A 26,902-nucleotide genomic window follows, 5' to 3' on the forward strand; every position below is an offset into this window, starting at 1 on the left:
TCTAAGATTAAATGTGGGTATGTACGAATAATAGAACGTACAACTCCAAAATATTAAATTATAAAATAACAATGTATAACTAATTGAAATATGAAAAATCTTAGATGCCCTCTTTTTGCATTAAACTCATCTTGTTATCGTATAGTTTCACTTTTGACTTGCTAAAAAGTCAATATAATTTTTTTTTCTATTGGGAAAAGATAAGTTAATAAAATTTTCCTGAACAATAACATAAGCCTATGCAAAATGACGACGTATTATTGACTTCCAATTTTAGTTAATCCATAAACGGAGAAACACGTTCAGCTGAATCTCCACTGCTTCCATAAATGTCGTTACCATGCTCTTCCTTCTCATCTCCATCCAAAGAACGCAAACCTGCTTCAATCCGAAACCAGAGCCCCTTAGATACTGAGAAGAATTATTTATATCACATTACATTTTATTATTATAAATTAATTGCACACAAATATTATGCATTGTAGAGTAAATGGTGATTACGTCATCACTAAAGGTCTCTTATCTGGTCCTTGCACAAATAAATTAATATTCACAACTAAATTTGGAACTGGGATACCTATCATTGAAGGTTACTGTGTCAATCTTAAAATCACCAACCTTAGGATGACGAATAACACTAATGCGGTATAACATTAAAAGGACCATAGTGAGATAAATCTTTGTTGTTGGTTACTGAAAGATGAGATATAAGAGATTATTATTTCTAAACTAATATACATTGTCAAACACCGAAGGAACCACTAAGGGCCAATTAGCCACTGCTCCAGCGACGGCTTGGCCAGCACTGTAACCCTCCCCCAAGGTAGCTGGTTGCTAACCACACGCCGTTCGCACTCTTTCCCTATCTTCAATCTAGCTTAAGGCGGCAACACCATTTTTTTTCTTTAGAAAAGATGCTTTCTTATGTTAATTTTATGAAATTGGGCCCATGTTGGCCCATTTGAGCAATCTCATAGTGGCCTCATCAGGAAAATAATCCTCAACAAGGTGTTGCATTTTCACGCTCTCAATGCACATCGCAGAACCTCATATATTTCGAAAGAAATTACCTTTTACATTGCATACTACAATATGATGTGATCCCTTCTGCATATATTCCTATCTCAAATAAAATTTACCTATCTATACCCTTAACAATTCAACCTCATTATCTTCACAGTTATCATGACAACTAAATTATAAACACATACTACTAGCATTTTCTTAGTTCAATTAAAAAACACATGAACCATACTCTATAATCTATTGAAAATGCCCATCCCACATAACATCATAGGATTCAAATTTTAAATGAAAAACTTCAACGTTACCTGAAAAAGGAAGTATTAATAGACTAGGGTGATATTCTAAATCTCGAATCATATAATTTTGTAGATTTGGGCCGAATAGAGAAAATTTGTAATATTGATAAAATTTCAATTTAATTACTTTCGCAATTTGAATAGGACTGACACAAAATAAAATGAGCTACTCTATGGATAGGATATATTGATAAAAAAATGTGAACTTTTTATGAAAAAATAACATTTTAGATATCCAAATTGGAAAAACACACACATTAAAGATGTCTAGACTAACAATTTTGACCATGAATGAACTAACAATTTTGGCCATGAATGAGCTCATTTTATGATACTATTTGAGTTACACATGAAATTATATAATTTAATATTATATGATGTTGTTTCATTGTTTAAAACATGAGTAGTTTTGGTTGACGTTCGATAATGTCATATAAGTAAGCTATCAAGTTATGTTAGTGCTGAAATCTCGATTAGTTGCATAATCAGAATAAATCAATAGTTAGGTGCAAAATTAGAACTAATCGACTGATTGGTAATTTGTAGATGATGTTGAATCTGGTATGCAAAACTAAAATTTAGCAAAAGTTCAGAAATTTAAAGATAACTTACCCAAATACTCGTGGAGTATTATCAAACGTCATAGTATTATCTAAATGTCATATTTGATAAAAAGAAAAATGTAGTAGTAGTATTATTTAATTTATTTGAGTTAAAAATATATAATTACAAAATGCAAAGTGAACATATACGAATATGTCACACTAAAAATAAGTCAACTAGCGCGTGCAAGTGTAGAAAAATACAATTTCATGAATAATATCAATGTTTGAATATAAAAAAAAACTGAAAACATAATTCGAATTTTGTAAATATAAATCGAAAAACTTAGAAATATAAATCTAATTTTGCAAGAGTGAAAGAAACAACAATGGCGAATGAGTGAAAAAAAGAAGGAAAAAATTTCGCAAGTGAAAAAAATAATTGATGTTAAACCAACGACCTAATTATTATCTTTTGTACAAGTAATATATCAATAAAAAAAATTCAGCCTATTCAAGTAGTCAAGTAGTAAATGAATATTGAGTATACATCGCCTCAACCTCTATTTAAATTTTGAATAAATAAATCATGCATATCATAGTTGAAAATGGCAGATTAAATATGAAAAGAATAACTGATTAGAAATTTATAATATGCCGAGTCTATTCTTTACGAGTATTTATGCACGACAATAGTTATTGAGTTTTCATAGTACTTGCAATGGCATATTTCAAAAAAAATAAAATCATTGTTTTACAGTATTTGTTTTTAAAATCGCAACACTCAAACCTCGACACCTCATATGTTCCATGACTTATTCCACATCTTATGTGAATCAATTATACCTAGGCTAAGATGAGGCCCTGCAGCTGAGCTTGATCCATTCTGATTTTCATCCATATTTGACCTCATCCTAAAAAATCAATTTTAAAAAATTAATTTTAATTTGATAATTTATTCATATATGATATTATATTTTAAAATAAATAAAAATTACCGGGCATGGTTTCCCTCAACAGAGTGATTAGTCAACGAAACTGCGTCATCCATTTGCATCGTTGCTGCCTGCACCTAAAAAAATATAAATTTTGTTCATGTACTACAAATTTTAATTAGGATATTGTACACAGAATTGGAATTGAAATTGAATTGGAAGGAATTGAAAGAAAATCAATTCCAAATCCTTTGTACACATAATTGAAATTGAATTGGAAGGAATTGAATTCGAAAAATTGCGCGCGCGCATCTACGCATGTTGCACAATCATTAAATACACATACACACTCACTAAAAACATACTACGCTCACGCGCGCGAGCACACACACACACTACACACAGTCACTAAAAACACACTACACACATAGATAACTCAATATACACACACACTACACCACTCACAATATACATATTACATGTAATGTGTGTAGGAATGTGCATGTGTGCGACGTGCGTGAATGTGTGTGTGAATGTGTGTGTGAGAATGTGTGCAGTGTGTGTGTAATTTAACAAATATGTGAAATTCCATTACCTTTGACATAGAATTCAAATTGTGGAATTGGAGGATTTGGAATTGTAATTCAATCCAAATCTAAGAATTTTTATGATACCAAACATTGGATTTGGAATTGAAGGCTTCAAATCCAACTCCACGCCTTCAATTCCGTATACCAAAAGGAGCTTTAGGTATATGTGTATAGATAAATTGAAAATTTAAGGTATCTTTGCAACAAATACTCATGTTTATTGCACTTTCTGTACATAAAAAAGAAAGGTTATCTTCAATACAAAAACTTACAAACGTGCATATATCTAAGATAATATATAAAACAAATGCGAATTAAATTTTGTCAGATATTTGATTCGAAAATCATGAAAATTAGAATCTTCGATTAAATGATCTGGTTACAAACCCTAATTCTTGTCAGCCTCAATTTGTTGATAAAATTGATACGAGCTATTAAATAATCAACATATATATACATTTTATAATAAAAGAATATACTCCTATCAAATATTGTGTTACCTCAACATTTTCAGTCTTTTCGTGACCAAGTTGATTGCCTAGCAGTTTGGCCTACAAACAAGATCAATGCAAAGTTAATTATCCAAATTAAAATTTTAAAAAAGTATAGCAAATGCAATGATGAAGTAGTTTTAAAATCACATCACATTGTTTGTTATTAATTTTTACTAAAACATCATTGAATTCAGTTCAATTAACATTATATATACAAAAGCTACACTCCACTTATCTTAGCATATAAGGTTGGATTTTGCTCACTCAAGTTTATTTAGCTCTTAAAGCAAATCCAAGGAAAATATGTAAATCGAGAATGCATATTTCTCATTTATTTCTTTTGAATAATGTAAATGTACCCTCTTAAAAAGTAATAATGAATTTCAAGAAAATAAGATAAATAAAAAGAAGTAAAGTAAAATAACTACCATATTTATTTATTTTTAAATTGGATAACATATATACAGTCTTAAATATCTTTCCCATTCAAGAATGTGTATTTATAAAGAAAAAGTAAATATGATTGTTATTTCTCTTTTCCTCTTTACTTGAAATTGTTCCTATCCTTATTCTTTTATTCATATCTATTCCATTTAAAATTTGTAATCAATGAAAAAATTAATGAAAATTTCTGTTGGCTGATTTCAGAATCGTAAAAATCGACATTATAATTGAAAATACTTACCTTTGATGTCTGGATACGTTGAATAGCAGTTGTAAGAAACTGCTGGTAAACTCCTGCTTCAAGAGCTGAATTGATTTTTTCAATGTTAGGTTCGTAATATCTGCACATAATTAAAAATTAAAATGAATTAATTAATTATGAAGAAAATAATAAAGTGAAAATATACATTAGTACAATTAAAAATTCCAACCTCATTTTTTCCTGAGACTCACGTTGTTTCCTAGTGAGTTTGTCCAGTTTCTCTTCAAGTTCCTGTAATTAGCCAACTTAAATTAATATAGTTAAAATCAATTATATGTTTGTACAATCACCAATAACATTTTTTAAAAATTGTAGAACATTTTATAATTAAATGAAATTTACTTGATTGAATCTTTTGAGATATACCTTTAAGATTGAAGAGCAAGTTTAATTACTCAAAAGAACACCATAAAATAATATATACACAATTAAATTTCAATTCAAATTGAATTGAAACATATGTAAATAGTTAGTGTTAATTACCTCAATACTGAACTTGTTTGACCAGCAAATTAGCAGGTGAACGAAGATCCATGTCAAGAAACGAAAGAATATCATTAAAAATAACAATAATTTATGTTTTGTAAGAATAATATTTACTTTTAAACTTATTAAAGTGAAGTCAAAGTCCTTACACTGCTATCTTCTCCAGCATTTCGCCTTCATACTTCAATTGTTTCAATTTTTGAGACAAAAACTACAAAATAAAATTGATTTGTCAATACTAATAATAAAAACAGATGAATTCTTCAATTGGAATACTATAATTTTTGAAAGCGTGGGAAATTTGTATGTACCTCTTCGTGATTGATAGGCCTGCAATGGAAACAAAAATTGCAAGGAATCTTTAAAAAACTTATTGAAAAGAAATGTATTTCATGAAAAAAAATAATGAATGGAAAAACTAATTACAACTTACCCTCCTCTAAGCTCATCTGGCCTGTCAACAAATCGAAGAAGTATATCCTCAATTCTGCAAGGAAAAAAAAATTTAAAAAAAAAAAATTAGTTCATTGTAACACCATATACAAATATACATAGATCTATTAAAATCGTAAATCTTTTCTTACTTTTAAAATTATTCAGATTTGAAAGTTATTTTCTCGTTACCCTATATCTTCTTACTAAATTTTGTTTCAGATAGACAAGGTTTAATTTTACCTCGTTGGCTAGATACGTAATCCTACTAATATCATCAACCTAACTCCATTTTTATTTTATTTTTCTTGCAATTAACATAGAAAAATTAAAGAAAAGAAATATAAATAAAGATGAAAACCTTTCGTTGCTAGCGAAGCTAGCAAGGCGGCCGGAGGGTGAAAACATGATGAGGGCGACGTCGGTGTCACACAACACTGCAAGCTCGCCGGCCTTCTTGATGATGCCCTCCTTGCGCTTCGTATAAGTGAGTTGTCTGGAGGTTGGGTTTTCGATCCGCCTCATGGTGAGCTTCTTCCGTCCCATGGTAGGAGAGTCGCTAAGGAAAAAGGAGAAAGAGATGGGGAAGACCTAGAAAAGGAGGATGAGGAAGAGAACAAAATGTGAAGAACAATGTAATTTTATATAACTATGCAGCCACATTATTGAGGGCCAGAAATGGTATTTTAGTAAATATTGAAGTTATTAGTAATAATAATTTCATTGTGTTATTATTAATGTTTTTGCTATTTTCGTATTATACATTTTATTATAGTATCATGACATTATTCTTTTATATTCTCATGATTTCAATTTTAACATATTTAATAATTATTAATGTAACATATAACAATAATAATAATAATATTATTATTATTATTATTATTATTATTATTATTATTATTATTATTAGTGTAAAACATGACACGACACTAGTACACACTATACAGTAAAATTAATTTCAATAACTAACTATAATATCATATTATAGTATATTTACTTAATCTTGTCAAAAAAAATGAAAAGGAAAGATAAGCAAAAATAACAGGGTAAACATCTTCTAATTAGCTATAAAATATAATTCCTTAGTTGAATTAAGTAAAGGGTAGAATAGTCCTAAATAGATGAAACTTTCTAGGTGCATTAAATTTTACAAGTCAGATCCAGTTTTCTATTAAAAAATTAAATATGGCCAGGTATAATATGGTCATTTAATATCACTCAATGAAATTAGCCTATAAAGTTTATATGACCAAATGAAATAAATGTTGAGCTTAGCCATAGTATAAATGCACTCTTCTAGTGTATTTGAGGGAATCCGCTTTGGCAGCGTATTTGAGCTTGGTTTTTAATAATATTTTAAAAGGAAAAATATAATTTCTAATTGGTTCTAATTAAATATACAATATTGAAAAATCAAAACCAGATTTGAATAATAATTAAATTTAAACATAAAATCAGATTTGTGCCAGCGTTGTGTAGGAACCGTTGAATTGATCTAGAGTGTCATTATACATTGGCTGACGTACCACTATCGTGCACTCCTACGACATCAAGTGTCCATGCATCCAAGACTATTGATGTGCATATGAAACCATCGTTTAAGTACATTTACACTCATTGTGGCCTCATCAGGAAAATAATCCTCAACAATGTGTTTCATTTTCATGCTCTCAGTACAGAATCTCATATATTCTGGAAGGGATTACCTTATACATTGCTTACAACAATATGAGGTGATCCCTTTCGCATATATTCCTATCTCAAATAAAATTGACCTATATATACCCTTAACAATTCAACCTCATTATCTTCACAGATATTCATGACAGCTAAATTATAAACACATACTGCTAGTATTTTCTTATTTCAAGTAAAAGACACATGAACCTGATAAGGCTCGTTTCATGCATTGGTTTTGGGTTAAAATTCTGTGCATTTGGGGCGCTAATCTGTGTTTATGAGTTCAGTGCGTAGTAAATCTGTCGGACCTAGGAGTTGCTGTTACCTGACCTGGACAGATGCAAAAGAGATGGAATTGAAGTAAAAATCACAAGTCGTCGTTCGGACCTGGGAGAATTAAAAGTTGGCGATAGGAGCAGAAGGGAGCAAGAGCAGATTATTTTAAAGAGTCTCATTCAAGGGCAAAAGCATCTAACTACCAGAGGGATACCCTAGGGATCAAAGCCTCACATATATCAAGAGCTCTACCTTGAAGAACAAGACACCCACTTCTACACACACTCTTAGCTCAAGCTTTCGTTCCATGCCTTAGTTCCACACTTCAAATTTCTCATTTCGCCTGCTACGCACTTGGAGATGGAGTGATCCTGGCTACCGTGGTTCTCATCGTCGTTTTGCTGCTGTGTATCACCGCCTTGTGAAGGCGAAGAAACAATATTTACTTTGCTTTGTTTAGTTTGCTTTTGGATTCAAGTACTTGTTGGTTTTTAAGTTTCATAACTCTAGTTTCTGACTTTGATCTACTGGATTCGAACCCATTTCTCGTTATTATGGAAGTTCATGTTGGTTTTTGTTGGATCTCGCTGAGTTGATGTTTATTTCTTGCTTTTTACTTTCGTTCTTGTTTATTTTTGGATGTTTGGAGCTGAAATCTGTTGGTTTGTTGTTGGAGGTTGTGGATTTACGTATGGAGGTGTTTGAATTTGTTGAAGCGTGGTGGATTTGAGTTGGAGTTTCGTAGATCTGATGTTTTCTGTTTACGTTTGCATGATTATGGCTATTTACTTTCTGTTTCTGCATCCTTTAGGTCCAGTAGCGTAGATCTGTTAGTTTAGGCTTTAATTTCTCATTTCAAGTTTAGATCTGAAGTTTGCTCTGTTTTCATGGTGTTTAATACTTTGTTTTATCTGCTATTCTCGTTTGATTCCCGATGAAGATAAAGTTGTTGGTAGTTAGAACCAGATCTGCTTTTGTCAGTACTTTCTGCACATGTACTTTGCTTTTTCTGCATGTTCTCCAGACCCTGTCAGTACTATTGGCATTGTCTTTTTACTTTTCTGCATGCTTTTCCAGACCCTGGTAGTTTAAGGAAACTTGTCCCCACTTTTCGCTTTATACTTGTCTGTCCAAATTAGGAAAGTCCGTCTAGTTAAGTTAACTCCAGTTGTCTTAGAATTTTAAAATATCTCGTTTCTCTAAAGTCATGCATGTTCCGTACGTTCTCATTTCTTAGACCCAGTAGGTAGAGTAAAGTTTTTTTATCTCTCAGACCCAGTAGTTTTAAGTTCTCGACCCACAAAATTGCGTGGCAGCAGCCAACGCCTTTTTCCCAAAACATCCTCAAATGCGGTTTCGTAACACCTTCGTCCTCGTGGGATCGATCCTTTACTTCCCTGTGCTAGTTGTAGTATAGTGGGTTGAGGTTTTTGAAGAAATAGAGTGCACCCAACGACCCCTTTCTGATAGTTTCATGATCTTCTAGCCTCTGAGACCTAGTCGAATCCTCTGGACCTGTTAGATCGAGTGAATATCACAACAATAAACAACACTACGTATCTCCATAGCTCTTCAAAATGATGCCATTGCCGGGGATGCATGGTGTTATTTGTGTGTTTGCGAATGTTTTGGTGTAAATAGTTTATGTATTATGTTTTCTTTTGTTTCTTTTTTCAGTTTATGAACAGGAGCTCCAGGTTCGGACACTGGAACAACTCACCTGGTTGGAGAAGCGCTCAGACTAGTTGGCGGGTCAAGGAAACGATATTCACCACCAGATCGGGACTTACAACAGGGGATCTAGTTCACCTGAGTTCGGAGAGCGACGAGGAGTCAACTTCGTCAGTTAAGAAGGAACCAAAGTCAACCTCAGAAACAGAGGAGGAAAGCGTTGAAGATATGGCCAACGCAGGCGACGACGACCTGGAGATCGGCTCGCTCACTGCCCATTTAGATGGCGAGCCAGCCCAGGCTATCGTCTCTACCCAGCGCCAGAGGGCGATCGACATCAAAACTAATGTGCTGGGCATTCTACCCAATTTCTCGGGTCGGAGGAATGAATGTCCATACGAATTCCTCAACGAATTCAGTAAGCTTTGCAGTATTCAGAAGAGGCCCAATGATACAACAGAGGAGGATCACCGACTACGCGCGATCCCGTTTGCGCTGAAGGGAGAGGCTAACACGTGGTTGTTAAGGTTGCCACCCGACTCGATTCACACATGGAAGGATTTCAAGTTGGAATTCCTGGATTACTTTTTCCCTTCTAACAAAACGAATGCTCTTAAGAAGGAGATTCAGGAATGCAAGCAAGACTATGATGAATCGTTGAGTCAATACTGGTCCAGATTTAAGGGGCTGCTCGATGCTTGCCCAAACCACAGGATGATGGAAGCCGAAACCTACTATCTATTCTATGAAGGGGCAAAACCTGAGTCTAAAGACCTGATGAATACCGCTAGTGGAGGAAATTTCACCAAGAGGAAGGTGAGCGAAGCCCGAGAGATCCTGGGAAGATTAATTGATGCAAAAAAGGCATACGATTCACCTCGTACCATCCTAAGGAGAGGAAGTGTAGATGCAGTAACAGTGCAAAGTGAAGAACGAATGGATGCCCGAGTGGATGCAAGGATGGATGTTAGAATGAAGCAGCTGGAGAAGACTATTCTAACCGCCCTGGGGAAGAACGACTCACCGGGTCCAACAGAAAAAGATAAACAAGCACTGGGTCCAGAGGATGGTTACAATTGTTACGGATCTCAAGGAGGGATGGATTGTCCAGCCCATATAAATGCCGTGGGAAATTGGAGCCAAAATAATCAGGACAGTAATTGGAACCAGTGGAAAATTAAAGAAGCTCGATGGAGGGACAATCCATGCTTCAGGTGGTCCGATGGGAATCAAAACCCTCAACTCCAGATTACTAACTCAGAAGGAAACCAAGGGAGCCAATCCAACTGGTCCGGAAGGAATCAAGAAGGACAGGGCAACTGGAATCAAGGAGGACAAGGTAATTGGAGTCAAGGAGGTCAAGGAAATCAGCCTAACTGGAACAATAGGAATCAAAATAACCAGGGAAACTCATATGTACCCCCGCACCAGAGGAACAACAACTATCAGGGACCAGGGAATCAGTACAACAACAACCAAGGAGGTCAAGGAAACTTTCGCCCGCACCAAGGGAGTGGACCAAATCATGGTCAAGGGCCAAGTGGTAGTCAACCGAACTCCAGGCCCCAGAGGAATCTGGATGATATGGTCCATGACCTAGTGAGTTCTCAACAGCACATGCAGAACAACTTACTGGCAAATAATGACGTAGTACACAAGCTCCAGGATGCTTAGCAGGAACACAAGGTCGTGACGAATCTGATGTCAAAGCAATTATCACATATCGCGACATCCCCTAGCGACATGCGAGGGAATGAAGGGAGAATTCCAGCCTCAGTAAAGCCACAAGGAAGGGCAAATGTCAGCCAGGTTACCCTGAGATCCGGGATAGCATATGAAGGACCCAAGTTGAAAGTAAATGATGAAATGCCAGTGACGATGAGCGAGGATGTTATCCACCTGGTCCAGCAAAAAGAAGAAGTTAGAACAGAGGATGATATCCAAGCCGGTGATTTGGGAAAACCATTACCTCGAATGGCTGACCCATTTTTCCTAGACCCGGAGCCTGAGGTAGAAACTGAAAAGGAGAAAGGAGAGACGGAAGAACCCTCTAAGGAAGATCCTACCAACGCAACAAAGAGGGTGAAACCTTTTCCCTACCGAGGGGGTGCCAAGAAGAAAAAGGACAACCCCGTGGATTTCATGGAGATCTTTGGAAAACTGGAGATCAATCTCCCGTTCCTGGAAGCTTTGAAGCTGCCCCCGTTCAGCAAATTCATTAAGGAGTTCATTGCAGGCAAGGCAAAGTCCGATGGAAAGATCGTGATCGGGGATAATGTATCTGCAGTGATTCAGAAGAGGATAATGCCGTCAAAGCAGACTGACCCAGGTATGTTCACCTTACCTATCACTATAGGAGGTGTTAGAGTCGAGCATGCTATGTGTGATCTAGGTGCGTCTATTAATGTGTTACCGTTTTCCATATATAAAAAACTGGTAGGAGCAAGAATGACTGATACGAAAGTGGTGATCCAGTTAGCTGATAGATCATGCATTAGCCCTGAAGGAGTGTTAGAAAATGTGATAGTAAAAGTTCATGATTTTCTGTACCCTGCTGATTTCCATGTGATAAAGATGAGTGAAAATGAAACTGCTGAGTCTAGTGGCGTTCTTTTAGGAAGACCATTTTTGAGGACCGCTAAGACTATAATTGTTGTTTTTGATGGCACCATCTGTTTAGATTATAATGGGGAGAAATTCACTTTTAGCATTGATGAAGCTATGAGGAAACCACTTGACGTGGAAAACCTCCATTTCTTTGATGTCATTAACCCCCTGGTCCAGGAATTTCTTGAGACCGAACTATTGCAGGAACATGTTGATGCCTCGGAGATGACTGAATCTATGAGAAAAGAAGTTGTGGGATGGTGTGAAGCAGTTATTAAGCAAGGGCTATCTGATGAAGAAATCACAAAGGCAATAATGGACTTTTGTGGTAAAGCAGGACCCCCCGGGTCCAACGGATCAGTCCAACTGGCCAGTATGGAAAAGTTGTCAGAGTTGGACGAGCTAGTCAAGAAAGGTATGGAGAAGAACCCGTTGCTCCCAGAAGTACCCCCTCCAAAGAGAGAGTTGAAGAACCTTCCTCCAGGTCTGAAGTACGCCTACCTAGGCGAAGACGAATCTCTACCGGTCATAATCAACAGCCATCTGACCCAGGAGCAGGAAGTCAAGCTATTGGAAGTGTTGGGGAGGAACAATAGGGTGGACCCTATCTGACCTGGTGGGAATCAGTCCCGATCTGTGTATGCACCACATCCGTTTGGAAGAAGGAGCCAAGGCACATCGGGATCTCCAGAGAAAACTCAATCCCAACATGAGAGAAGAAGTTTTAAAGGAAGTATTGAAACTGCTGGCCCTGGGAATCATATAATCCATTCCCGATAGTGAGTGGGTGAGTCCTGTTCACATGGAGCCGAAGAAATCAGGAATACAAGCAGTCACGAATGACCGCAACGAGCTTGTGCCCATAAGGTTAGTCACGGGGTGGAGAATGTGCATAGACTACCGGAAACTTAATGCGGCCACACGCAAGGATCATTTCCCGCTACCCTTCATCGACCAAATGCTGGAAAGGTTGGCGGGAAAGCTATACTTATGCTTGCTAGATGGCTACAGTGGATACTTCCAAATCTATGTCAATCCGGAGGATTAGGAGAAGACCACATTTACTTGCCCCTTTGGAACATACGCCTACCGAAGAATGCCGTTTGGTCTATGCAACGCACCTGAGACATTTCAGCGATGTATGATGAGCATTTTCACAGATTTGTTGGAGGATTGCATAAAAATTTTTATGGATGATTTCACCGTACATGGAGATTCTTTCGAAACTTTCCTGGGGCACCTGGATGTTGTTTTGGAGAGATGCATGAAGAAGAACCTGGTGCTAAATTATGAGAAATGCCACTTTATGGTCAAGGAGGGGATAGTACTGGGACATGTAGTATCTGAGAGGGGCATCGAGGTGGATAAAGCAAAGGTGGAGGTAACCTCTAAGCTTCCACACCCAACGAATCAGAAGGAAATTCGAGGATTCTTGGGGCATGCAGGGTTCTACCGAAGGTTCATTAAAGACTTCGCAAAAATCGCCCAGCCCCTGACAAGACTTCTCCAGAATGATGTGGAGTTTGAGTTTGATGATAATTGTAAAAAAGCCTTCCAGCTACTCAAAGATCGCCTGGTCACAGCTCCGATAATCCGCTCGCCCAACTGGAATTACCCCTTCGAGGTAATGTGCGACGCAAGTGACTTTGCAATAAGAGCGGTCTTGGGCCAGAGGATCAAAGGAAAAAATTATGTCATATTTTATGCATCAAAGACTCTCAACCAGGCCCAGAAGAACTATTACACCACCGAGAAGGAGATGCTGGCTGTGGTGTACTCAGTTGAAAAATTCTGACCATATCTATAAGGGTCGAGGACAATAGTGTTCACTGACCACGCAGCCATTAAATATCTCCTAGCCAAGAAGGAATCTAAGCCAAGGCTAATCCGATGGGTGCTGCTATTGCAAGAGTTCGACTGGGAAGTCAGAGATAAGAGAGGGACCGAGAATAGGGTGGATGACCACTTAAGAAGAATTGTCCAAGGAGAAGATGAGGAAGCCATGCCCGATGCTTTTCCAGAGGAGCATTTGTATTACTTAGGAGGCCCCACTAGACCCATCAGATGGGTAGCAGTGTTAGCGTTAACTGGGCCCGAGGAGTCAGAGAAACGGAAAGGCAAACCGAATGACGAGCACTGTTTCGCGGACCTGGCGAATTACTTAGTTACTGGAGAACTACCTGCCACACAAGAAATCACTAGGGCCCAGAGGATGAAAATTAAAATTGAATCCAAGTACTATTTTTGGGATGACCCACACCTCTGGAAGATGGGTTCAGATCAGGTGATAAGAAGGTGTATTCCAGAGTGGGAGCAAAGAGACGTACTCAACCATTGCTATGCACTAGCATGTGGTGGCCATTTCGGCCCAAGAAAAACTGCAAGGAAAGTTCTGGATAGCGGTTTCTACTGGCCTTCGCTGAATAGGGATGCTTATGAGTTCTGTCAGAATTGCAATAGGTGCTAACTGACCGGAGGGATTTCTTTGAGAGATGAGATACCACAGACTCCGATAATAGTCTGTGAGATCTTTGATGTTTGGGGCATGGACATCATGGGCCCATTCCCATCTTCATATGGAAATACGTATATATTGGTTGCTGTGGATTACGTGTCCAAATGGATAGAGGCCAAGGCTACAAGTTCAAGCGACGCGAAGGAAGTTTCAAAGTTTCTAAAGACCAATATATTCAACTGATATGGAGTGCCCCGTGCGATCATCTCAGACCAGGAGAAGCACTTCTGTAATAGGTGAAGGAACTGGCAGCGGAAGCGGTGCGACGGATTAACATAATTTAACAATTATTAATTGCACAACTAAATCACCTAATAATCAGATCTATTTAGCAGATTATTTAGACAAAATCTATTCGCGTGATTCTCACATGTATCATGCTCATAACTTGAATTAATCATGCTTTAAGAATATTGAAACCTAAAACATGCTTTTCTACGGAGCAGAAATAATACCTAATTAATTCTCCAAAGAATTTAAGATGGCTAGCAGCTTCTCCATATGACGCTTTGAATACTAGACCACAGATCTTCTCTCTGGTTCCCGAACTGTACTCCGATATCAGTGTGGGCTGATCTCACCAGAATACTAGGACTTAAATAAAGAAGACAGAAGAAATCCTTTTTGGAATAGGAGAAATTTCGAGCTGCTCTAGGATAGAGGGGGGCGAAATTTTCAAAAAATTTAAGAATAAAATTGTGTTCATTCTGTCTCCTTTATTCTCCTATTTATATTAAGTTCCTTTTGGGCCCAGACAGGGATCTATGGAAGGTTTTGGATATGGGCTCATCCAATTTACTTTTTACTAATTAAATTGAACCCACAATTTAATATAAGCTTAATTGGAATATTACGAGCAGCCACTACAAAAGTAATATGGAACTCTCCCCATCCAAATCCGAAATTATAAGTAATCCGGGTTTTCGTTTTAACTTTCATTTCTCGCACTTAAGATAAAAATGTCCATTAATTAATTAATGTCTACTATGGACTTAATTAATTAACTTCTTATTAATTCCAAGATTGGACTTAGCATGAACGCTTATTTATTATTCATAGAGTAATCAAACTCCAACTAGCTAGGTTCCGAATAATAAAACCTTGTTTCACGCTCCCCTTGAGGAAATTATCAAACGAGACTCTCCTCGCGCACGATTCAATATAATATCAATCCTAGCACCGCTAGATATTAATCACCACTACCCAATATATCAGGATTATTGGGTTACGAAAAACCCGCACCATTTGATAAGTCAAAGTAATGCATAATCAATACCGTATGCTCAATGCTAACATACATTGATTAAGATACAAATATTTATCAAGACATCGCCTTTCAGTAGATAGCCTAAGGACAAGTCTTGCTGTTAGATCCGTTCAGTGCTATACCACACCAATGTCATCTTATTTCGGTAAGGCTTAGAAATATGCGGACTGACATTGCAACCTTTCTTGATGGATAGTCTAATTCCATCTAGGTTGTGAAATTCTTCTTTTTCTTTGTTTAGGACTGACCGTGTTACCTTAAAGTGGACGCCGCCCACAACCGGTCTACTAAAACAAAGACTTAGACCTTGTTAAGTTAACTTATACATTTATACATGCAATTAACATCCATTAAATGTAAAACATAACAATATTATGACAAAAATAATCTGTTTTATTCCTTGGAAAATAAAATAAGAGTTTTACAGTATTCAATCACTCGAAACGTGATTTCTAGTATACAAACTCTAACAATATCCCACTTATACTCAAAACACTTTCGAGTATACAAAAAATGTGCTAACGTCTAATTCTCCCACTTATACTGAAAGCGGATTGAGGTCTTGTATTAGTCGAACTCTCATTCCTTCAACATGGCTCTCAAACGTCTTGACCGCTAATGCCTTCGTGAAAGGATCTACCAGGTTGTTTTCTGACTCAATCTTGACCACTTTTATGTTTCCTCTCTGCACTATATCTCGAATCATATGATACTTCCTCTCTATGTGCTTGCTTGCTTTATGAGCCCGTGGTTCCTCGAATTTGTCACAGCACCAGAATTGTCACAATAAATGGTGATGCTCTTGGGCATATTCGTAACCACACCTAAGTCCAGAAGGAAGTTCTTAAGCCATACAGCCTCTTTTGCAGCCTCCGAAGCGGCCACATATTCGGCTTCCATGGTAGAGTCTGCAATGCATTTCTGCTTTACACTCTTCCAAATTACAGCTCCATCTCCTAAGGTAAACACATATCCGGAAGTTGATTTTCTCGAATCTACATCAGCTTGAAAGTCTGAATCTATATATCCTAAAGGACAGAGCTCGGCTGCATTGTAAACTAGAACATAGTCCTTAGTCCGATTAAGGTACTTGAGTATGTTCTTTACGGCAGTCCAATGTCCTTGGCCGGGATTTGATTGATATCTTGCTACCATGCCAACAGCAAAGCAAATATTGGGTTTAGTACAAAGCATAGCATACATGAGACTACCAATAGCCGAGGCATATGGTATCCTTCTCATCTCTGCTATCTCAGATGATGTCTTTGGACACATCTCTTGAGATAAATGGATGCCATGTCTAAAAGGTATGAAACCTTTCTTGGCATCTTGCATGCTAAAGCGTCTAAGTACAGTATCGATGTAAGATTCTTGGGATAAGCACAACGTTCTCTTTGCACACTTCTGAAGAACCTTGATACCGAGAATGTGTCCCGCATCACCCATATCTTTCATCTCGAACTGGCTGGACAACCATGTTCGTACTGATGACAACATCTTTTTATTGTTTCCAATTAGAAGAATGTCATCTACATATAAAACTAAGAACACAACATTTCCCTTTTCAACCTTCTTATACACACAGCTTTCATTAGGGCATTTTTCGAATCCAAACTTTTGAACAATTTGATCAAAACACTGGTTCCATGATCTAGATGCTTGCTTAAGGCCATAAATGGCCTTGTTAAGCTTCCAAACCATGTGTTCCTTGCCCATTACTACATAGCCTTCGGGTTGTTCCATGTAGATGGTCTCCTCAAGACTCCCGTTTAAAAACGCAGTCTTAACGTCCATGTGCCATACTTCCCAATCCATGTAAGCTGCTATAGAAAAAAGAATACGGATCGATTTGAGCATGGCCACTGGGAAGAAGGTCTCATCGTAGTCGATGCCTTCCCTTTGGGTATACCCCTTAGCCACTAGTCTTGTCTTAAAGACTTTAACTCGTCCATCGGGTCCACGTTTACGTTTGTATATCCACTTGCCCCCAATGGCAGTACAGCCTTCGGGTAGGACAGACAAATCATAGACGTCTTTGTCTACCATTGATTGTAGTTCCGAATCCATTGCTTTCACCCATTCGCAATGATCGACATTTGCCTGCGCCTCTGCAAGATTCCAGGGATCAAGTACATTGCTTTCCGATGAGTGATCCATACACTCTCCCAAACCAATGTATCCTTTGGGCTCATGAGAGACCCTCCCACTGCGACGCGGCACTACAACATCTGGAGTATTAGTTGAAGTTTCTGGAATTGTTGTTACACTAGGTAATTGTTCTTGGTTAATGGAAGTTGTGACTGGAGTTAGCTCTTCAAGAGCTATCTCACTGCTGGTCTTATGATTCATTACAAAGTCTTCCTCTAAGAATGTGGCATGAGTGCTCACAATTACTTTCTGATCTCGGAGACTATAGAATTCATAAGCTTTCGATCCTCTAGGGTAACCTATAAACACACATACCTCCGTCCTAGATTCCAGCTTAGTTGGATCATTTTCCAATACATGGGCCGGACACCCCCACACTCTGAGATGTTCCAGATTGGGCTTTCGCCCAGTCCACAACTCATATGTGGTAGTAGGAACTGATTTAGAAGGTAAGTTGTCTAAGAGATAGCTTGCTGATAGCAAAGCATGCCCCCAAAACGAAGTAGGTAACAGTGCATAACTCATCATCGAGCGGACCATGTTTAATAAGGTCCTATTCCTTCTTTCAGCTACGCCATTCTGCTGGGGTGTGCCCGGAGCAATCAGTTGGGATTGAATTCCCGCCACTGATAAGTAGTCCAAAAACTCGGCACTTAGATACTCGCCTCCGCGATCAGATCGCAGGCATTTGATACTTTTTTCATGACGCGTCTCTACTTTAGCCTTAAACTCCTTGAACTTGTCAAAAGTTTCATACTTGTAGCACATCAAATAGACGTATCCAATTTTCGAGAAGTCATCTATAAAGGTGACGAAATATCGAAAACCGCCCCTTGCCTCGGTTGACATTGGTCCACACACATCAGTATGAACGAGCCCAAGTACATCCTTGGCCCTATTACCCTTTGACCTAAAAGTTCTCTTAGTCATCTTGCCTTCCAAGCAGGATTCACACTTTGAAAATGGTTCCTTCTCAAGACCTTTAATAAGATCTTGATCAACCATCGCATGAATCCTTCTCTCGTTGCATGACCAAGTCTAAGGTGCCATAAATATGTTTCGTTCATTATTGAAAAACTAATTAACTTCCCTCTCCTATAATAATTTCCTCACAACTCCCAATTCACAATTTCTTTTTTCTCTCTCTGCAGTTCCGAAAACCACCATCGATAATCTACCGCCGCAAACCACCGCCGTAAACGAAGATGCAGAGAAATCCGATGGCGCGCTCAGCCCGCGGAAAAAATCCACCAAAGGAAAAGGCGAAAAAGACGTCGGCAGAGGCGACGAGTTCGAACCCTACTACCGAGAAACCACCGTCACCCCTACCCGAAGAAAGTCCAGCACCTACACCGGCTGAAGTTCAACCGCAGCCGGACATCAGTCAGAGCAACCCCGCCTCCGAGATTACTCCTACTAAGGCGGCGTCAGACGACGAAGAACCGGACCCCAAAGAGATCATACAAGAATTCATGAGAAAGTACGGAAAGGGGCCGAAGGCGAGCAATTTTTTTGCCCAGATGTCGGAGGCATGCCGGAAGCAAGAAGAGGTAATTCCTGCTCTAACCCCACTCACAATCCCACCGAGACCCCAAACTTTAATTGAAACACCCACAGCACAAGCCTTGCCCACACACCAAGAAAACCCCCGAATTTTACCCGAAACCCTAACCCAAGAGACGAACCCCCCAAACACTATCCCTCAAACAGAGACTGAACCCCTTGCCGAACCTTTTATAACAGAAGAAGAGAATATCGAGGAGGAGGGTGATAGGATGGATACTGAGGAATCCGAGAGAGAGGAGGAGGGGGGGGTGAACGAGTTGAGCAAGAACAAATACTGGATGAAGAGGCCACTGGGTCAGGGGATGAGGGAGAGAAGAGAGAGGGTATAGACGTTGGAGAGGATGCTGAGGCAAGGGATGACCAGGGAGAGGAAACAGGGGATGTAGAGGAGACGGAAGGGCAGGATGTAGAGAAGACTATAGATGGTGAAAAGGGTAGTGAGGGTAGAGTAGGTAAAGAAGGTGAAGCGGTTGGTGATGAGAAGGCTGAGAAGGAAGAGGAGAATGTTGATGATGAGGCTGTTGAGAAGGAAGAGAAATGTAACGCCCCAATTCAACAGAATAGAGATGTCACTAAAACCTACCTACATTCTTATATGACAAATATTAATTGAAAAGTTCAGCTGATTTCAAAATAAAATTTCGAAATAGACAACACCTCAACTTCAAGTTTGAATTCAACTCCAACATAGCTTTTTCAAGTCCTTACCTCTATATAAACCTAATAAAAATGCCAACAACGAATATATCTTGCCAACTAGACGACATATTCAAAAGATTTACAGTCAACCTTTCTATACATACCAAAATATTTGTTTATACAATCTAACAACTCACTAGCCAACTATGTCCCTAAGTTTCAAACTGGTTGTTTTCTTCCTTTTACAAAATAGTAGCTAAGATATTTAATTGGTAGCATCCAAACCCAAGTTTAAGGATGATTTAAGCAAAAATCCACATAACATCGTGGTCACCATTAAATCCACACCAACAGCTAGTCTTCATCCAACTTGATCTCCAGCACCTGAAACCATTTGAAAAATATTTGGGTTGAGTGCCAGAAAACACTCAGTGGGTATTACATTCGTTCAAACATACGTTCATGCTTAAAAATAAACAATGATAAACACACTTTATAACAAAGTTTACCCTTCTTCATTGGATAAGAGACTCAATGTGATCACATGAATACTTTACGGTTACTTATCTAGACATTTAGTCACAAAGTAAACCGTCTATGCTTGATATTCGGAATTTCCTCTTGCCTGAAGTCTCAAATATCCAATCATTTTTTAAACAATGTTATAAACACAGTTAACATGTTCACATGGCAATTTATAACATGGTTTTGAGTTATAGAAAAACCCACCTTGACGACCTCAGAGTACAATGCAATATGTGTGAAAAGTTCCTATCCTGACAGCTCGTCTCGACCTACAAAGTTTGTAATTCTAACTTAGAATTCTAATGTAGGTCCATAAATGACATAAGTTAGGAATTTCCTAGTAAATGGGATCATTTGTAACTGAAATGCAGCTCGTCTCAAACTGCGGAAGAGAGATTGACAAACTAAGTCAAGCTACTGACTTGATTTGAAAGTTTAGAGTGCTCTTAAAAAAAATCAAAACAAAATGAAAGGAATTTACTTCTTTAGTAGAGAACACAGTGAACTCCTAAAAGGGAGTCAATTTCTAAAATTTATTTTAGACATGACATAATTGTCCCCTTCCTTTTTTGCAACTTTCGACACCAAAACGGCAAATTAAACGATATCAAAATGAAGACCCGAGACAAGATTATCAAAGCCTATCAGAATAGGTTCAACGTGGTGTAAAAATACACCAAAATTCCATGATTGAACCATCAGGAAAGGGTCGAACAGGTTGCTGCGTCGCACAACGGCGAACCGAAACAGCAGCAGCAGCAACCTTCCCTCTTTCTTTCCCTGAATTTCAGGCCTCAAATCAGAACCATGGAACACTTACATGATCTATACAGAAAGAGGAAAGAATTGTGGCAAAAAATTTATGGGATTTAAATCATTTGTTTGGTAAAGACGAGGAGTCCTTCGTGAAGAAATTTTTATACATACCTCTTAATCTTCCTATTCTTCCCCTTTCCCTTTTCTCCTTCTTTTCTAATGTTTAGCTTCTATTCTCTTTACTAAATACTCAGGCTTCCACATGTGTACACTCAGTACACCCATCTAAGCTAAAGTCACTGCAAGTGGTTACATACGATTGGTAGCTTAGAGATAAGTCAGAGTAATGGTTACAAGAAAATTGGGCCTAAGGTTTAGAAGAAATAAATTAAATGGGCTTGCTTCAGATGAGGGAATAAATCAGGCCCAATTATCATGTAATAACTTTGATCAAACCAAATGAAGCATGATTTGAACAATTTTGTAGTCCAAACGATCCCAACAATTCTACCTTAAATCTAAATTCTACATTCCAACAAAGATCCTCAATTAAGGTCATGATTTTTTTAATGAATGAGGTGTTTCTAAATGCATAGAACTTCCCCAAAAAAAATATATACTTTGGTTCTAAGTTGACAAAATTTTCTTACTATATAGTATTTAAAATACTACATTTTCCGGAGTGTTACATCCTTCCCTCCTAAAAAAAAATTTCATCCCCGAAATTGGATATACCTGCTACGACTAGGTGTGGATACTTTGCCAAGATTTGATCCTGAATTTCCCATGTAGCTTCTTCTTGCCCATGTCTGCTCCACTGTATTTTCAGAAGCACCAGCTCTTTATTACATAGTTTTTGAATTTTTCTATCGAGAATAGCAGTTGGAACCTCTTCATATGTCAAGTCTGGATTTACTTCTATTTCTTCTTGGTTGACGATGTGACATGGATCAAAAATATATTTTCGAAGCATTGAAACATGGAATACATCATACACTCCCCCTAACTTTGGCGGTAATGCTAATTTATAGGCAACTTCACCAATTCTTTCGAGTATCTCATATGGTCCAATATATCTAGGCCACAACTTTCCTTTTTTTCCGAACCGTACTATACCTCTTGTAGGAGATATCTTCAGAAACACCTTATCTCCAACTTGAAAATGTAAATCTTTTCTTCTTCTATCAGCATATGCTTTTTGTTGATCTTGAGCCTCTTTCATTCTTCGCTTTACTTTATCAATAATTACCACAGTTTTCTGGACAATTTTCGGGCCTAAGATCTTTCTTTCACCAACTTCATCCCAATAAAGTGGGGATCTACATCTTCGACCATACAAAGCCTCGTAAGGTTCCATACCAATGGTCGCTTGAAAACTATTATTGTAGGCAAATTCAACTAATGGTAAATATTCTTCCCAGCTTCCTCCTTGATCCATGATTACAGCCCTAAGCATGTCCTCCAGAGTCTGTATTGTTCTTTCAGATTGACCATCTGTCTGTGGGTGGAAAGCTGTACTGAATTTCAATTTTGTGCCCATTGCCTTTTGTAAACTTTCCCAAAATTTTGACGTAAATCGCGTATCCCGATCTGATGTTACTGACACAGGGGAACCATGTAGTCTTACAATTTCTCTTATATAGATTTGTGCAAGCTTATCTAGTCCAAGAGTCATCTTGACCGGTAAAAAATGAGCTGACTTGGTTAAACGGTCAACGATAACCCATATAGCATGATTTCCACGTATCGACTTTGGTAAACCAACCACGAAATCCATAGTAATATGTTCCCATTTCCATTCAGGAATTTCTAATGGTTGGAGTAATCCGGATGGCCTTTGATGTTCTGCCTTGACCTGTTGACAAGTCATACATCTTTCAACATAAGCTGCAATGTCCCTTTTCATATTCTGCCACCAAAACATCTTTCTCAAATCTCTATACATTTTTGTACTCCCTGGATGAGCAGTGTATGTCGTGCAATGAGCTTCACCCATAATTTCTTTTAACAATTCATCATCTCGAGGCACACAAATCCTAGTTCCATTCATCAGCGCATCATCCTTTGTAACGATAAATTCTCTTGGTGATCCATTCCCTATTTTTCCCTTTATTTTTTCGAGATAGGCATCTTTATGTTGAGCTTCAATGATTCTACCACGCAAGTGAGGTTTCGTTACCAATGTAGCTATACGTGCACTTGTGCTGTCGGGCGGAGTTACAATTTCGATGTTAAGTTTAGCAAAGTCCTTTATGAGATGTTCTTGCTGAGTTATCAAAGCACTCAGTTCTACCCTATTCTTTCTGCTTAGTGCATCAACAACGACATTTGCTTTCCCTGGATGGTATTGAATGCTACAGTCGTAATCTTTGATTAGCTCTAACCACCTTCTTTGCCTCATGTTGAGCTCTTTTTAATCAAACAAATATTTTAAACTCTTGTGATCCGAGTAAATCACACATTTCCCCCCGTACAAATAATGTCTCCATATTTTTAATGCATGCACCACAGCAGCCAATTCTAAATCATGTGTTGGGTAGTTGTTCTCGTGTTGTTTCAGCTGACGTGAGGCATATGCAATCACCTTCCCTTTCTGCATTAGAACACAACCTATTCCCTGTTTTGACGCATCAGTGAAAACCACAAACCCTTCAGATTCGTCTGGTATAGCTAATACTGGTGCAGTGACCAATTTCATCTTCAATGTCTGGAAACTTTCTTCACACTCATGTTTCCACTGAAACTTATTCTCCTTCTTCAATAGTTGTGTCATAGGTCTTGCTATTTTGGAAAATCCTTCAATGAACCTTCTATAATACCCAGCTAGACCCAAGAAACTACGTACCTCATGTACACTCGTCGGGGTTTTCCATTCACTAACTGCATTTACCTTGGCGGGATCCACTTTAATTCCCTGTTCTGAGACAATGTGCCCCAAAAATACAACTTCTTTTAACCAAAACTCACACTTACTGAATTTGGCATAAAGTCTTTCTTTCCGTAGTGTGTTCAACACTGCTTCCAAATGCATGATATGTTGTTCTTCATTCTTGGAATATACCAAAATATCATCAATGAAGACAATTACATATGAGTGGAAAATCTGATTCATCAAACTCATAAAAACTGCAGGCGCATTGCTAAGTCCAAAAGGCATCACTATAAATTCATAATGTCCATAATGTGTACGAAAAGCAGTTTTTGGTATATCATCCTTCCGAATTTTGAGTTGATGGTACCCAGACCTTAAATCAATCTTGGAGAATACACCCGATCCTTTTAGCTGGTCAAATAAGTCGTCAATTCTGGGCAGTGGATATTTGTTCTTGATAGTTAACTTATTCAACTCTCGGTAGTCTATACACATCCGGAGGGTGTCATCCTTCTTCTTAACGAACAACACAGGTGCTCCCCATGGTGAGATACTGGGCTGAATATAACCTTTGTCGAGAAGTTCTTGTAGTTGCACTTTTAACTCTTCTATCTCCTTTGGAGCCATGCGATACGGTGCTCTTGATACAGGAGCAGCTCCCGGAAGCAAGTCTATCGTGAATTCAACTTTTCTATCAGGATGCAAACCTGGTAAATTCTCTGGAAACACATCTTTAAAATCTCGGACCACAGGCAAGTCATCTGGTGTCAGCTTCTCTGATTTGCTCATTATCAGACTCACTAAAAAAGACTCATATCCTCCCTTTTTGAGAATTTTCATTGCTTTCATTGCAGAAATAACCCTTACTTTAGTTTCTAACTTTGATCCATGAAAAGTAAACTCTGGTTCCTCTGGTTTTTGAAAAATTAACTCTTTCTCCAAGCACTTGATTGTAACATGGTTAATTTCAAGCCAATCCATCCCTAGAATAATGTCAAAATCTCTTATGTCTAAAACATGTAAATCTGCTCTTAGTGATCTACAGCCAAGGTCCAAATCTATTGGATTTGCATATTTCATCCGTAATTAAGATTCTTCCCGAAGGTATACTTACTTCTAGGGCATCACTAAGTTTCTCCTTAGTCAGTTTTAGCTTAGAGCATAACGTGGCAGATATAAATGAATGTGAAGCTCCAGTGTCAAATAAAGCAAGCACAGGCATGTCTGATATACTAATCATACCTGCCATATTTCCAGAATCATTGGCCGCATCATGTCGATCAAGAGCAAAGGCTCGAGCATTTCTTGCTGGAGGTTTCCCTGGAGTAGCTACTTTTGTTCCCTTGCCCACTGGGCAATTGAATGCCATGTGTCCGGGTTGCCAACACCTATAACACACATTTTTTCCCTTCATGCAGTCACCATTATGATTCTTTCCACAAGAGTGACATAATGGTTTTCTTTGTTGTGGTTTAGGATTTGACCCTTCTCCCATCGAAACCTTTTTACTGAAACCACGCCTCTTGTTCATGTTATCATTCCACTTTCTTTTTCCCTTCGGCTCATCTAATGTACTCTCATTTCTGCGAAGCGATGACTCCACATCTTGAGCTCGTTCGAGAGTTTCAGCATACGTGGTCATGCCCCGACCTGCTATGATGCTGCTAATCTCAGTTCGTAATCCTCTTTTGAACCTATGGGCCTTTTTCTCATCAGTATCTGTCAGGTGTGGAGCGTACCTTGATAGTTGGTTGAACTTCCTTTCATAATCATTCACTGTCATGTTTCCTTGAGACAAATGCAAGAACTCAGTTTCTTTCTGATCCCGATAGCACATGGGCACAAATTTCCGCATGATAGCTTGCTTGAAACCCTCCCAAGTCATATTCGCAAACTGCTCAGGAGTCATTGACCTTCTAGGTGTCTCCCACCAATGATCTGCATCACCAGTGAGTTGGAAAATAGTGCAAGCAATACGTTGAGCGTCGGTACACACCATGTACGCAAATGTGCGATCCATCATTCGTAACCATTCTTCAGCCTCAGTCGGTTCACCCTGACCATTAAAGGTCGGAGGTTGGTATGTTCTAAACTGAGCAATTACCCGTGCAGTATCTTCTCGTATATGATTTTGTTGCTGATTATTTTGTCTCCGTGGCGGCATCCTAGACCTGTATCTTATGTGACAATTTCTATAATCATCAAAGACTCTTAAAAAATTCTAAAAAAACACGCTTAACTCCTATAGATCATCGAACTTATGAACTAAAGAGGCTCCAAAATTGTTACTATATCTATGTCCATTGCTTTCAGGGTCAAATCTGATTAAGTTCTACTCTCAACTAGCTCAAGGAACTTTAGATATGCTTTATAAGATATAACTGTCACAATAATATAAGAAATTCCTTTCACCATACTTTTAACTCGTAGGTAAAGCTCTCTTGCATTTGTATATCAAGTACACTTTTAACATCATACTGTTCATAAAAGCAAGAAATTCGAAATCACCACTTTAGTGCCTCTCTGGAATCAGCTCGGCATAGACGATAGCTGTTGGATTATGGTGACCACTTAAAAGCACTCAAAACAGTTTAATTTTGACAATATCAGAGGTCAACAATCACGTAGACCCGCTCTGATACCACTTGTAACGCCCCAATTCAACAGAATAGAGATGTCACTAAAACCTACCTACATTCTTATATGACAAATATTAATTGAAAAGTTCAGCTGATTTCAAAATAAAATTTCGAAATAGACAACACCTCCACTTCAAGTTTGAATTCAACTCCAACATAGCTTTTTCAAGTCCTTACCTCTATATAAACCTAATAAAAATGCCAACAACGAAGATATCTTGCCAACTAGAC

At 38.1% G+C, this 26,902-nt stretch overlaps 3 protein-coding genes and 1 long non-coding RNA gene across 4 annotated transcripts; 2 read left to right on the plus strand and 2 right to left on the minus strand.

Moving 5' to 3' along the window:
• Positions 1-277: 277 nt before the first annotated feature.
• LOC125193702 (truncated transcription factor CAULIFLOWER A-like) lies at positions 278-6,053 on the minus strand. The gene is made up of 9 exons (XM_048091569.1): positions 5,869-6,053; positions 5,509-5,562; positions 5,387-5,405; positions 4,759-4,820; positions 4,569-4,668; positions 3,890-3,940; positions 2,863-2,936; positions 2,711-2,778; positions 278-378 (listed from the first exon to the last, which is right to left on the minus strand). The coding sequence occupies exons 1-9, from the start codon at positions 6,051-6,053 to the stop codon at positions 278-280; spliced, it is 714 nt and encodes a 237-aa protein (XP_047947526.1).
• A 4,827-nt stretch (positions 6,054-10,880) lies between these two features.
• LOC125193710 lies at positions 10,881-12,356 on the plus strand. Its single transcript, XM_048091580.1, has 3 exons — positions 10,881-11,466; positions 11,578-11,715; positions 11,818-12,356. The coding sequence occupies exons 1-3, from the start codon at positions 10,881-10,883 to the stop codon at positions 12,354-12,356; spliced, it is 1,263 nt and encodes a 420-aa protein (XP_047947537.1).
• Positions 12,357-18,879: 6,523 nt separating this feature from the next.
• On the plus strand, positions 18,880-19,853 carry LOC125193730 (ensconsin-like). The gene is made up of 2 exons (XM_048091598.1): positions 18,880-19,563; positions 19,605-19,853. Exons 1-2 carry the CDS (start codon positions 18,880-18,882, stop codon positions 19,851-19,853), a joined length of 933 nt encoding a protein of 310 aa, XP_047947555.1.
• Positions 19,854-20,006: 153 nt separating this feature from the next.
• Positions 20,007-21,438, minus strand: LOC125201894. Its single transcript, XR_007172995.1, has 4 exons — positions 21,332-21,438; positions 21,080-21,184; positions 20,609-20,673; positions 20,007-20,263 (listed from the first exon to the last, which is right to left on the minus strand). It is a non-coding gene; the product is annotated as an uncharacterized LOC125201894 (long non-coding RNA).
• Between the last annotated feature and the right edge of the window lie 5,464 nt (positions 21,439-26,902).

This window comes from Salvia hispanica, chromosome 1 (assembly GCF_023119035.1).
Source record: "Salvia hispanica cultivar TCC Black 2014 chromosome 1, UniMelb_Shisp_WGS_1.0, whole genome shotgun sequence".
Taxonomy (NCBI): domain Eukaryota; kingdom Viridiplantae; phylum Streptophyta; class Magnoliopsida; order Lamiales; family Lamiaceae; genus Salvia; species Salvia hispanica.

What these genes read in the sequence shown, in the direction of transcription:
- LOC125193730 (XM_048091598.1), top strand. Translation starts at nt 18,880, where the DNA reads ATGCAGAGAAATCCGATGGCGCGCTCAGCCCGCGGAAAAAATCCACCA. An exon ending in TGAGGGAGAGAAGAGAGAGG is followed by an intron (nt 19,564 to 19,604) that starts GTATAGACGTTG and finishes AGGGATGACCAG; the next exon opens with GGAGAGGAAACAGGGGATGT.
- LOC125193702 (XM_048091569.1), bottom strand. Translation starts at nt 6,053, where the DNA reads ATGGGACGGAAGAAGCTCACCATGAGGCGGATCGAAAACCCAACCTCC. An exon ending in GAGTCTCAGGAAAAAATGAG is followed by an intron (nt 4,669 to 4,758) that starts GTTGGAATTTTT and finishes AATTATGTGCAG; the next exon opens with ATATTACGAACCTAACATTG. An exon ending in AGGGCCTCATCTTAGCCTAG is followed by an intron (nt 379 to 2,710) that starts GTATAATTGATT and finishes GGATTGAAGCAG; the next exon opens with GTTTGCGTTCTTTGGATGGA.
- LOC125193710 (XM_048091580.1), top strand. Translation starts at nt 10,881, where the DNA reads ATGCGAGGGAATGAAGGGAGAATTCCAGCCTCAGTAAAGCCACAAGGA. An exon ending in GTCAAAGCAGACTGACCCAG is followed by an intron (nt 11,467 to 11,577) that starts GTATGTTCACCT and finishes AAAAACTGGTAG; the next exon opens with GAGCAAGAATGACTGATACG. An exon ending in TTTCCATGTGATAAAGATGA is followed by an intron (nt 11,716 to 11,817) that starts GTGAAAATGAAA and finishes CCATCTGTTTAG; the next exon opens with ATTATAATGGGGAGAAATTC.